General features: G+C 34.2%; 1 protein-coding gene and 1 pseudogene across 1 annotated transcript; both read right to left on the bottom strand.

The window, feature by feature from the left end:
• Positions 1-3,030: 3,030 nt before the first annotated feature.
• On the bottom strand, positions 3,031-5,300 carry LOC114374635 (annotated as a pseudogene).
• A 1,225-nt stretch (positions 5,301-6,525) lies between these two features.
• LOC114374646 (replication protein A 70 kDa DNA-binding subunit E-like) lies at positions 6,526-10,772 on the bottom strand. The gene is made up of 15 exons (XM_028332313.1): positions 10,581-10,772; positions 9,518-9,551; positions 9,367-9,406; positions 8,837-8,981; positions 8,714-8,754; positions 8,487-8,581; positions 8,307-8,391; positions 8,073-8,200; positions 7,904-7,994; positions 7,674-7,827; positions 7,431-7,588; positions 7,233-7,353; positions 6,978-7,148; positions 6,807-6,866; positions 6,526-6,687 (listed from the first exon to the last, which is right to left on the bottom strand). The coding sequence occupies exons 1-15, from the start codon at positions 10,770-10,772 to the stop codon at positions 6,526-6,528; spliced, it is 1,677 nt and encodes a 558-aa protein (XP_028188114.1).
• Between the last annotated feature and the right edge of the window lie 3,234 nt (positions 10,773-14,006).

Below are 14,006 nucleotides of genomic sequence, written 5' to 3' on the forward strand. Positions count from 1 at the left end.
CGTCGGAAACAAACATAACTAACATTGTTTTACAAAATAACACAATAGGTTTTCCTAATCTATATCACTGTCATCCCAATCAATTGCACGTCTGATGACAACTTCCCTGATTTTGTCAGCATGCCTATAGTAGAATGAGAGTTCGTCTCCATGGCTAAAATCACCTTCTTGAAGGAATTTATACCAAGGCTGAGTGATATACTTATCACCAATTCCTTTGTCAAGCACTACTACATTCCATTGCAGTGGAGGTCCGAATCTTCTCAAAATTGTCATGTGATCACCACAGTGGATTAGGCATTGTGTGACAGAGGGTGGAAGTTGTTGTAGGGAAAAAAAGAGTTAGGCATTGAAATTAATATTTGTATAGAAGATATAAATGGATATAAATATTTTACCAGTGGATATGGTGCCCCTAGCAATGATTGGGTGATTTCATATGTCTAGATATGTTTCCTTGATGCGCGACGCCTTTTGCATGTCTGCTGGAGTAATGGTGGAGTGAAGTGGAGGTCAAATTTTGAGTGGTGGTCACAGGCTAGGAAATTTATGATCACTTATTCATAAATCTGCAATTTTGTCCTCAATCTTGTTAGGCCATCAGCAAAGTAAAGTTTTCCCTTGTGTTGCCTGACTTGAATTTCGTAGGTTGCCCCATCATACTTAAATTCAACAATTTCTGGATAATTCGGTAGCCATTGGCGCTGATAGAACCCTGGTATTTCTATGGCGTCTTGCAAGGGGAAAAAGTATTTAAAAAAGGAAAAACAATATCAAAAGCAGCAAAGGATAAAGTATGGAAAAGAAGCATTTGATTTAACCTTGTCACAATGGAACGCAACTTTAAATTGCAATATTAATGGTTGTCTGATAGTAGAGAATCTCAACTGCAGTGCAATGAAAAAAAAGTGGACTTAGCATTTAAAAAACATGTATATTGACCAATTTAATTGTCTGCAGCTCTAAATTGAGGTGTTGCTGCAATGTAGTAGTAATTGGATTTAAGAGTTGTAAATTAGGATAATCAAAATAACATAAGAGAATATGCATATAATATAACACGTAAGAAATTGGATGCAAGACATGAAAATAAGCAATGCAGAACATGTATAATTCATGCAGAGTAACGAAAGTCAAAGATAAAACCATGGGTGAAGAAAATAAAGTAGAGATAAGAAAATGCACCAAAAGTAAATACAGCAGCAACAAAAGTTCTTAATCAGAGATCATATGATTGAACAGATAAGAAAATGCACTTCATGATTCAAATTAAAGGCCAAAAGCAAGAAAGTTTGAAAGGGCAGAATCAGCATTATAAAAAGAATATAACATATGATGTATATCAGAGATGATATGATCGAACAAATAAGAAAATACACTTTATAACCCCAATTAAAGACCAAAAGCAAGAAAGTTTGAAAGGGCAGAGTCAACATTATAAAAACAATGTAACAGATGATGTATATAACCAAACAACTCAGAATCTTAATACAATACTTGGAAATAATGGTAATAGAATGCTACAAAATTTAATAGGCACTTAAAAAGGTTTAACTTAATCTTCTTTCTGTTTTGTTTAGGCTAGGGCATAATCGAATAGGATACGGATAAACTGTTTTTTCCTACATGCATGATTCAAATGTTATTCTAGATGACATGCTACCTAGGGTCCATTGACAGTGACAATATAGTAGCATCATTTAAAATTATTGGATAATTTTCACCACTCGTTAGCAATGAAGAAAACTAAATTAATATTTAAATTTCTTACTATCTATTTAACAATAGAAAATTAGAACCACTGGAACAGGTTTTTGAATTAGTATCAACAAAATGTCTAAATAGAACACACATTGCCATAAAAGCACAACATGAATGCAAAAAGTGTGAGGGGCAAAAATATGGATTTAAACGTTACTAATATCTAAAGAGTAAGGTAGATTATAATGTAGTATGCAATAAACCTAAGACAATGGGTACAAATAAATGAAGTAGAAGCAGGGAAAATTGAATTAGGGCTTTGGCACATGAAAGAAAGAAAGTTGAGTGAGACAATGATGGATTCAAAGGTAGAATTGTTCAATATATCTGTCCTAAATTGCAATTGGAAAAGTCACAAATACAGATGGCAAGATGTTGAATTTTGGTTCGGGATATCGACAAAAAATCTAAGTAAAGGCAAGGAAAAAATCACGAAATCAATGAACATGTAGTGAGGTATTGGGTTTAGGCTTATGTTGCTTGAGGCAGTTGATGAAGTGGAAGTCATGGTGCTAGTCGCTTTGAGAGAATGATTTGGTTAGAGTTGAAGTGAAGGTGGTAGGAAAAGGAACGGTGGTTTGATGATGTGAGGTAGTGGGTGATGGAAGGGTCATTGCTTTTCGGGGGGGGGGGGGGGTGTAAGTGGCGACAAGTTAAGTGGTTTGGGAATTGTGGAGCATTGAATGTTACGTTCAAAGATTGGACGTGAATTGGCATAATTATGAGTATGAAGGACTGTGGTGGTGGAGGCGGGTGAAGAGGTATTTTTATTGCTGAATGTAACAAAGAGGAAATTAATTTTTTATTGTTATAAATACAATTTGCATTATCAGATGAATGACCTGTCTAATGCTGAAATCGGTAATGATTTGACATAGATAATATTTTCCAAGGGCAATTGATTATCTAACAAAAGAGAAATGCTTCTACTAAAAGAATAATAATAAGTGTATTATCCTAGGAAAACAACCAGAATAACATATAGAATTCATTTGCTGAATGGTAGTATTTAAATTGAGATAAACATTTTATTTTCTTTCGTGCAATTCATGAAAGAAATGGTTAATTTGGAGTTCATGAAAAGGGATGAAAATTTAAAATGCAGCAAATAAGAAAATGCACTCCATAACGGAAGATTGGTTTTTTGAAGTTGATGAATTATAGATTGGCTCTTTTGATGATGTTTTAACTGTATATCAGAGATCATATGAGTAAGAAGCAAATACAGTTGTGGTTAGAATTAAATTTGCAATCGCAAATAAATTGGATTTACCTTTTAATATTTGTAAAGACCTCTTTGAAAACCGCATTGGTGGTTGAAGTCATTTTTTTTTTGTTTAGATCATGTATTAAAATTCGAAGTCCTTTCTTTGACTTGACCCTTGATAATGCAACATATAATTGGCCCTGTGAAAAAACTGGTTTTGGCAAGTAAAGTCCAACTGAAGATAAGGATTGTCCTTGGGATTTATTAATTGTCATTGGATAAGAAAGCATTATTGGAAATTGTCTCCTCAATAGCTTAAAAGGCCATGGTGACTGTGAAGGTGACATAGACATTCGTGGGATATAAACATGATCTCTGATATTTGTGCCAGAAATTATGTCAGTTGCAATAACATGTTTTGCTAGTCTTGTGATAATTAACCTAGTACCATTACACAACCCTTGAGTTTGGTCTAAGTTCCTTAATAGCATTATAGGTGTTCCAATCTTGAGTTTGAGACAGTGATTAGGTAAGCCAGATGTTGTCAGTGAATTAAGAAATTCAGTTGTGAGTGAGCGGAAATGACAATTTTCAATGGTTTCGGATTTGTCAACTGAATCAGAGCTTAGATATTCCATTTGTTCACCTATCAATATTTTAGACATAAAAAAGCAAATTCATCAACCAAAAATGTAAAATCCAGGAAAGTTGACTAAAAGATGAAAAACAGAATAAGATAATTTAGTAATGATCACCTGGTATCATTGTAAGCATATAATCATTAACTTGTTGTACTGTTTCATTTGTAGAAGCTAATATTGCTCTGGTTTGGAAGTATTCACGATCATTATGATGATGAGATAGATCTGGGAATGTAGAGCTAATTATACTATGAATAGGATCATTATATTCTATGACTAATAGTTCCTGTGGAATTTGAATAGTAGCATAGCCATCATTTTCATCTCCAATAATACCATCACCAATATCTATAATCCATTGTGCAAAAGCTACAGTTTCTTCTTGATCTGTTGCTTGCATGTTTTTTGTCAGTCTCAAGATCTGACAATGATCTCATAGATAAGAGGAATTAATTGTTGCGTTAACAATATCAGAGCGGCTGCCTCTTGGAATGACTGGCAGGATCTGTCGGAAATCTCCACCAAAGACCATGACTTTACCTCCAAAGATTTTATTGTCCTTTGAGTTGTGTTTGATGATATCTCTAAGACTGTGATCAAGTGCCTCAAAACAGAATTTGTGAGCCATGGGTGCTTCATCCCAAATGATCAGACTTGTCTGATTTAATAGTTCAGCTAATTGAGTTCCTTGATGGATATTGCAAGTTAAGTCTTCAAAAACTGGAATTGGAATTTTGAATTTTGAATGTGCAGTTCTACCTCCAGGCAATAATAGAGAAGCTATACCGCTAGAGGCTACCATAATTACAATTTTATTGTCAGCTCTTAGTGAACTTGCAAGTGTTTTCCAAATGTATGTTTTTCCTGTACCTCCATATCCATAGAGAAAAAACATATCACCTTCATCTTTATTAACAACTTCAACAATCTGATTGTAAATTGATGCTTGTTCGTCTGGAATTATCAATATGTGGTGTTAGATTTAAACAAAAATGAATCAAGTTGAAATACTAATTTATAGATGAGAAAAGCTAAGAAGGAAATGGACATAATAATTTTCAGAGGGGTAAATTGCTCTGTAGTTAATGTACCTGTCATGTGAGAAAATAGATGTTTAAACTCTGATCTAAGTTCTTGATTGTTGTAATTCAGTTCAGCTAATATAAGGCTATTGTCTAGATAGGATGGACAATTTGCATCCTCTGGATATGGCATTGAAGGATAGTCTCTAAGCGATCTTTGATTTGCTTGCAGCAGTTCTTCAATTTCAAGCAAGACCGGATTCTGAAGAGTTCTATCATCAAGCTGTAATGCTAATACACAAAAGGGAAAAAAGTCAAATTATGTGTCGTATCAATATTGATTTGTGTCATGGGAAATTAGCACTAACCTGAACCTGTTGATGATTTTTTATAATTATAGACAATGTCATCAGCCATCCAATGCCAAGTTTGGTCCCAAACTTGTTCAGGTTTGCTCATTGTTGCAGTTAAAAGTAACAACACAAATAGCATTCTTATATAATGTGTTGAACCCTGGTCCTTTGCTTCTTTGATTGCCTCAATGAATTCTTTATCATCTTGCAAAAATCCCATAGCAAAACATGCTTCTTTATATGTAGGATACTGAACATTATCAACTGTTCTTAAATCCTCAAATGAGGTAGGTCCTTTACAAACAGTAAGCATCATTCTTAAATAAAATAATTCCCCTGTAATTGGTGGGACCCATAGTAATCTGTCAATGGTGTAGCCTTTCTTCCTAAGGTGCCAACATCTTTTCTTCTGATTGTATACAAACTTAGAAACAAATTCTGCATAAGTAAGATTTCTTCCTTCAACAGAATTTTGGTTGGTGTTCATCCATGAAATAAACTTTGAATCAGAGATACTTGGCTTAGACAATACATCATCAATATCATCATGGTCTTCGTAGAGAACACTATGTTGGCCTATGCTTTGGCGCCATCGATAAGAAATGTGATATGGAAAATGTTATGCATGGCAGAAGCAGGATGTCAACCTAAAGAGAAATTGTTTTTTTACTTGTCTTATTCATTGTACATCATATTGAGAGATATGATGAAAGATGGAGTAAATTTATAAAATATATGATTCTGCATTTGTCAAAGTAAAATCAAGCCAAAAATGCCATCTAAAATAACAAATGATGCTAAACGATGATTGATAATAAAGAAACAGTTAATTACATATCATTGATGATCCAAGATCATGTTTCTCAAGACTCGAAAGCTGATACTTTTGTTTTGATGTGTATATTCTGTTGTTAGAAAATTAATCATATATGAATGCTGGTTTAGCTGTCCTAGTAATCAATATTTCGTGGTAATTATTTCTAACATTTTAATTTGTTTCCTGTGAATACTTTGTGCTGAGACAATTAAGGATGTACACCTTAAAATCAGATGCTTTAATGGCCCTCTAAAACTTTGATTGAAATTTAAGTTATCATGATTGTGAAGAACATGTTTTCTGAACTTTCTGTCTAGCAATCTGTGATTTGTATTTCCAAATCTTACTTGTTCTATCTCTCACGATATATTTGAATTCATAACATTTGCATAGGTATTGTATCAACTTTGAGAATTTGTCGAGTTTCTTGAAACATGCCTTTATAACCATTAATATAACCATGCTTTGTCGATATTTATTTTAACAATTGAACAAATAAGGATTTTGAAATATAGTGCAATAGTTAAGGTGACATCGGATAAACCACAGAACTAAAATCCCAGAATACTTGGATACAAAATAGGATTCAAATTTAAACAAAAGTTGTTATCAAAGTTCTAAAGGAACACCACCACAACAGAATTAAAGGTAGGAGCCAATTTACAATATATAAATAGCAGGGCAAAAAAAATTGTTCAGCACAACTTGCAAGCAACCAAATGCACTAAATTGCGCCATGTTTTTTTAATTTGTTGGATGAAAGTTGTGGAGGTAAAATTTGAGAGGTCCCTGCTTCATCATCATAATCTTGAAATGTATGCCGCTTTGTAGGTGTCAAGGGGAGTCCAAGCAGTGGATCATGGCCTGCTGTCACAGACAAGGATTGCTGGATAAAACAAATAGCAATGAATAAGTTGAATGCTAAGTTGAAAGCCATGAAGTGTCAAAATGCAAGAGTTGCAAGAAAGATCATATTAAAAAATGAGAGCAGTGATCAAAACTCACAGATTCATGTTGGACAGAATGATTGGAATCAGAAACTGGGATATCCATTTTTGAAGATGTCTGAATAAGACATACATTGAAGATAACACAACCCATGCAAAACAAATAAGTATGAATAGAATACATAGTTTTCACAATAGTTAATGTCAAATAACTTGCATTGAACAGTACCTCAGCATCAACTAGCATATCCATCACAACATTTATTAAGCTTGAGTCAGCTGAACACTTCAAAATAGCATAATTCCTGAACTTGGGTTGCACCTTTATCTTGAAAGCAAGTTCATAACCCAACAGCTTATCAAGTGCTTGGGGTGAAGCATTCAAATCAACATCACCATCCTTGTGCAAAGAGAATAATTGTATCACACAAACAAAAAATAACATATCAAACATAAAGAGTTACTCTTGAATCCAAAAACACACTTCAATTTTAAGCTTATTAACTGCATCAGCTGATTGACCAATTAATTCACTGCATTCACGGTCCCAAAGCAGGAATTTTGTGTTTTCATCTCCCTGGTTGATCATCACCTCAAGCCTATACCTGCTACCATATGCACCAATAGTGAAAAAATGATGAAGGTATGAAGAATACACAACATTTTAAAAGATCACAATGACCTAAGCATAGCTTCTTTATTGTATTTGCCGCATGCACATGTGAAGGGCGCCATCTCTGCATCACTTTTTTTATGACACTGAATGCAAGTTGTATAACACCATGAATCATTGTCCAGAACAATCCTAGTAATTGTGCCAACCGTTACACAAACAATTTCCTGTGTGAAACAACATACACCTCAAATGGTGAAAAAACTTCAGATAGTGCGGGGTAAAGAATTAAAATCTATATAAGATGATTACTTTAGAGATGGTGTTAATGTCAGCAATAGTCTTTGCCTCAGCCTTTCCAAAGAATGATTCCTTTGATGATAATTGGATAGAACCTGAAAGCTGTGTACACCCTTCACTATGGGATTTAAAACCTGACCGAGCCTCAATGCCCAACTCTGCAAGCCTACAAATATAGAATCAACAACAAAAATAAGACAAAAAATGATCAACATATATTACATAGCACATACACAAAATACCGTTCATTGAATTCTTGAATCTCCATCACCGGTTTGTTAATAATTAACTTTGAAGCCTTAAAAGAATTGTTGACCGATGGGAGACAAGATCCTAAATCATTTAAAAAACAGAACCATAACATGCAATAGCATAAACAGAGGAACCAATAAATTCAAGATAAGGATATACCCTGAGCTTCCTTTATTCTACCATGGGTCAATAGAACTGTAATTGGGCCATCACCTTCATAATCATCTAAGAACTTTAAAAACTGCAAGCAATAATCATCCCACAAAGTGCAAGATAGCAATTGCTGACTATCAGAAACAAATAGTTATGAGGCAATCAGTTAATAATAATGTAATCATAGCCACAACTTGACAAAGCATATGACACAAATTGTTACCAAGTATCGAACTTTACCTCAAGTCCTTTAGTTTAAAGACTACCCTTCTACCTTTTCCTGAAACTTGGCGAAAGACAACCTCCTCCACAACACCAATAACATCTAAAGCAAGTAGGAAAATCAAGGAATGTTATTTTATTCCAAAAAGAGCAGAACTTTCAAAATAAACTCAATTGCAAAAATATAAGTTAACATACCAACCAATAGCCCAGGTTCAAACTGGCCAGCCACAATATCTGCAAATCCAGCAAACCTGTATTTTCTAAAAGGGATGTTTTCTAGAACACACTCCCTTACAACAGTAACCCCAATAAACACCAATTTAAATTGGTGATCACAGACTCTGTACTGACCATTGTTTTTTAGCACTTTCAAATTATGCATGACATAAGTACAATTTTCTTTCAAGTCCATCTTTTTTTACTTCAATTGGTCTTGTTTACAAACAACGTGGATCTCATCACCCTGGATTGCATTAAAGTTACAACATAATGGCCTGAACAATAAGTAATAAATCTACAAAAAAAAACACAAAATTGAAGCATACATAGGAGTCCACAAACACCATCTCAGCTTGCTCAGATTTGTTAGGCGTGCCAATAAACCATAGATTACTGATCCTCACACTAAGTTTAAGAGTTTCTTTTGAGCCATTGATGCTCTTTATCTTGTCTAGAGAACGTGCCATAATACTGCGAAAAAATGCAACAATGCCGATAATCTTGCAAGGAAGAAGTTAACAACAAAACCACCATGAAAAGAGAAACACGATAACCTAAGAAAAAATCCAAAAACTCGTTCGACACAGAAAAATGAGATGCTAACATGCATGTAAGAAAACACACATGAAAACAGCACCAGAACAGAACAACAGAAGTAGCACTAACAGAGAAACACGATAAGCAAACATGCAAACCAAACATCGTCCAACAGAGCAAAATGAAAAAATAACATGCATGTAACAAAACAAACATGAAAACAGCACCGAAACAAAAGCCAAAAACCAAAAGGTAATATGCATGTAAGAAAAGAAAAGCCAAAAAACCATAAGCTAACATCCAATGTAAGAAAACATACATCAAAACAGCACCATAGAGAACCCAAACCTGGTCTGTATCTGGAAAAATGAAAAGCAAAAAACGCAAACTGAAGCATCACACTGAAATGAAATGCAAGAAACCACGTAAAGAAGCAAAGGCTAGCACATGCACAATCTGCAAAATCAAACACGTGTAAAAGCCACAATTTGCAAAATCAGACACCTGTAAGAAGCAGAAGAGTGGAAAATGAAAGGGCTAAAAGACCAAAAAACCAAGAAAATGGACAGCTGTCACAATCTTAGGTAGGGGTATTTTAGGAATTTCCAGAGGGTTCTCTTTTATAGATAGTATATAGATATATAGATGTTATGTGATTTCCAGAGGGTCCTAAAATACCCCTACCTAACAATGACCCTTCCATCACCCACTTAACTTGCCGCCACTTACACCCCCCCCCCCCCCAAAAGGAAAGGCAATAGGATTAGCTTCAATCATTTTTCTCTTTGCTAGGAGATCCCTAAGATACTTGGATTAAATAATAGTGAGAGAGCCATCATCATGATGAGTGACTCCAATCCCTTCAAGGTAATGAAGATCTCCATATTTTAAAGAGAAAAACTATTTACCTGAGAAACAATTTTTTGAATAAGTTTATAGTCATTCCTTTTCACTATAATGTCATCCATATAGATTAACATTCCACATAGATTAACATTTATATTATAGAAGCTGCCTTAGAATACGCAAACAAAGATGGATCACAGTTGCTAGGAATGAACTAAAACTACAGTAGAGCATGTTTGAGTTTACCATACCATGTTGTAGGTGCTTGCTTGAGTCCATAGATTGCCTTATTCAATCTTGCAAACTAACTGCTTGTTAGAGTTTTGGAAACCTGATTGTTGTTGCATGTAAATTTCCTCCTCCAACACACCAATTAGTAAAGCATTGTTGACATCCAGGTGTTGTAGAGGCCATTTATTTGAAATAGCCCAGAGTAAGAATTATCCTTATAGTTATAAGTTTAATAACTAGTGAGAAGGTTTCATTATAGTCATGTCCAATCTTCTGATGAAAACCTTTAGTGTCCTAAAGACCCACCAAAGTCAACACTTTTCCTTTAGTGCTCTTCTCATTTATCTGTACGTTTTTCATCAAATCTTGTATGATGATTTAGAGGTTTGTCAACTTCTGTGCATCAGAATCAAGTCATGGAAAAATCTTGCTTTGTTTCCCTTCTTGGTATTGTACCGTCAATCTTCTTGAGACCTCTAACTTGTCCACACTCAATTCCTTTTCCACCAAGGAATTTGTTGAAGCATATGTATTTTTGGGTTCCTTGGTTGTTCCTCTTTGATGATTGCCAACAGCCATCTTCTGTGTCTTTTCAGCTTGCTTGCGAATAGTGGCATCATTATCTGATGTTTCCCACAACTCATGCATCTGATCAACAACCTCAAGAATTTCTTTCCTCCTACTTATCCCTTACGAAAATTCGGATATTTGGTCATGCATGATGTGTTTCAGCAGAACTTCAATCTCAAATATATGGCCTTGCTTGATCTGCTTTAGTAACATGCTTGCTTGAATGTTCTCTTCATTCTTGGCTTTAAGACTTTCATTTAACTACTTAACTGTCCTTGCAATTGCTATACAACCTTCTCTACATGTCTTGGAAGTAAGCCAATGCATCTGGTGCCATAACAGTCTGATCTTCATCTGTTAGTCGACCATTTTTAGTGCATTCATTATTCACCAAACTTTTAAGCTAAAAATGGTGATTACGATCAAATTATTACTACAACGCAGATTATTGACAAACTAATTTACGGAGAGAAAAAAAGTAGTTTATTTAATTAGATAGATTTGGAAATTGATTTATTCCATATAAATCAGAGCCAATGAAATAATGAACCATATGTTACAAACCTACATGCTTGACATCTTGATATAATAAAAAAACAAAATCATTTTATCCTAACCACGCAAACTATTATTAGAAAGTATGGAAATGCAAAGCAATGGCAAACAAACTAATTGCAAAACCAGACGCCATTACATCCCATATTTCATGGGACAAAGGTTTTAATGAAGTCATATTGTGATTTTTAAGTAAAGAAAGACACTTCATAATATGGTTGAAGATTGGAATTTACCTCAACAGTACAAAACAATGCCTCAAACCACAAATGAGTGCAAATAAGAATGAGGATCTAACCCCATAATTGTAAAGTTATAGCCTAAAGGAATGACATAGAAAAAAGCTATAATAATGTCACATCCAAATACTAAAATGATATGTTAATAGCTTTGATTCTTCATAGTCATGAGGCTTTTTATGTGCAAGACTTTACATCTCTAGAGATGTTATAAAATCATTCAAAGCATTGGCAGTAGAAACATAAGCAGCTAATTGTTTGCACGGTCTAACAATATCAACTTCCAGCTTGCTAACTCTTTCTTTTAGATGTTCACTTTCCATGTCTTTGGAGTAGTTTTTGCGTTCAAGATTATCACATGCATCAGCAAGCTCACATACCTTTCCTTCAAATAATGTTTCATTGACAGCAAAAATCTTAAGTTCAGCCAAGAGTGTTGAAGCCTGAGTTTCCCATTGTTCAATCTCATTTGTTCTCTTAAGTACTTGATCACCTAGCTTCTTTTTCCTCAGTTTAGTATCTCCAAGCTCTTGACATAGGTACCGCATTTCTGACTCCAACTTCTGATTCACTTCACACACACATATGAGCTCTTCATTTTGACAATCCTTGTCTGAGGACAATTTCAAAATTTGATTAGCATGTTCTTCAAGCATCACCTTGGATTCATCATATTTAATCTTCAAATCTTCTTCCATCATTCTTTGCAGTTCTGTTTTCTCAATATGTAAAGCACGAAACATCTCAGCTAGCTTACAGACATTTCCCTCTAATAATGTTCCACCATTTTGGTATTTACTAAATTTTTGATTAATTACAAACTTTCTACTACCAAATTTAGGAGATAATCAAGATATTGCATGCATGATATCATGAAGATCATCAGTAGTGCAATACTTCAATAGTAAACTAAATCAATACTACGCGTATTTGATTGGCAATTGTTTTGTGCCTGTGATTGAAAGAACTAGAATTTTTACCAGTCAAGTGTTGTCTCTAGACTTTAGAGTTTATTTGGGATCAACTAGTTCATTTAGCTTCTTGGAAGTGTTTGAGGGGCGTCTACAACAAGATTGCCATGTTGTGTTACATGTGTCAAGTTCTTGGTTTTTATGCTTTCTTCAATTCATTCTTGACTTAGTTTTTGTGCATCTTATCCTTTTGCATCTGTATTTGTCCTTTCTAAATAAATTCTTGGTTTATGACTAAAAAAAGCTTTTAACTGACTTTTGCACAACATATAATGTCTTAGACCCCTAATTATAGCAAATGCCTAGGCTTAATTGACTAATCTAACTCGTAGACATAGAATAAATTACTATGACTCTTGAATCAAAGTATCTAATACTCTTAAATCATACTAAAACTCATCATTGACACATAAGAATGGTTTCCTTATTCTCCGTGAATTAATTACCAAAAATCATACTACATGCAAATAACAAAGCTTATAAATGGTGACCCAATGCATACGACTCCCACCAAGTGAAGCCTAGAGAGTGGCATGTACAATAGTCGTTTGCTCGCAAGCAAAGAGGTTGTTTCCAATACTTGAACCAATGAGCTCTAGGCCACAAGGCAGCAAACTTACCCTTGTGTCTACAAAGAGGAGCAATAATAGAGCTTCCCCTTCCCCAAAATAAGCACTTAGTAATGTACTAGGACATTAACTACTAAAAATAATTAAATCTTCAAAATCACAAAGCAACATGTAAGAATAGAGGACAAATAAAAGACCATACTTGCATTATCTTCTCGAACAGGTCATTCAAAGCTTGATTTGAATGAGTAATTATTAAGGTTATCTCAGAAGGACAATTATGATAAAGAACATTTAGAATTTGTACAACTGTATTAGTCTTTCCTGTACCAGATGGCTTGTGGCCTGGAACATTTAGAATGAGTAATTATTAAGGTTCTCTGAGAAGGAAAATTATGATAAAGAACATTTAGAATTTGTACAGCTATATCATAGTGTTTAGATATTATATCCTCACTTCTGATTTCTTTACCCTAAGTAGCTAAAAGTAACATGATGATAATAGCAAATTCTAAGAATGGCTAAAGGAAAATTAGTTCTCTTTCCCATATGTTATAAAGAACATTTAGAATTTGTACAATTGTATCAATCTTTCCTGTACCAGGTGGCTTGTGGTCTGGAACATTTAGAATGAGTAATTATTAAGGTTCCCTGAGAAGGACAATTATTATAAAGAACATTTAGAATTTGTACAGCTATATCATAGTGTTTAGATATTATATCCTCACTTCTGATTTCTTTACCCTAAGTAGCTAAAAGTAACATGATGATAATAGCAGATTCTAAGAATGGCTAAAGGAAAATTAGTTCTCTTTCCCATATGTTTTTATTGCTTTCATCTTTGTGGAATAAAGCTTCTCATTCCTGACGTCAATTCTTTACCTATTCTCTCCAGTATATGTGTGTTTTAATTTGGACATTTCAATTAAAGGGAAAGTTAAACTTACACCACCCCGACCCACTGATGCAACATCAACC

This window comes from Glycine soja, chromosome 2 (genome assembly GCF_004193775.1).
Source record: "Glycine soja cultivar W05 chromosome 2, ASM419377v2, whole genome shotgun sequence".
Taxonomy (NCBI): Eukaryota; Viridiplantae; Streptophyta; class Magnoliopsida; order Fabales; family Fabaceae; genus Glycine; species Glycine soja.

What these genes read in the sequence shown, in the direction of transcription:
- LOC114374646 (XM_028332313.1), bottom strand. Translation starts at nt 10,772, where the DNA reads ATGCATGAGTTGTGGGAAACATCAGATAATGATGCCACTATTCGCAAG. An exon ending in AGGTCTCAAGAAGATTGACG is followed by an intron (nt 9,552 to 10,580) that starts GTACAATACCAA and finishes TGCTTCTTACAG; the next exon opens with GTGTCTGATTTTGCAAATTG. An exon ending in ATTCTGTCCAACATGAATCT is followed by an intron (nt 6,688 to 6,806) that starts GTGAGTTTTGAT and finishes TGTTTTATCCAG; the next exon opens with CAATCCTTGTCTGTGACAGC.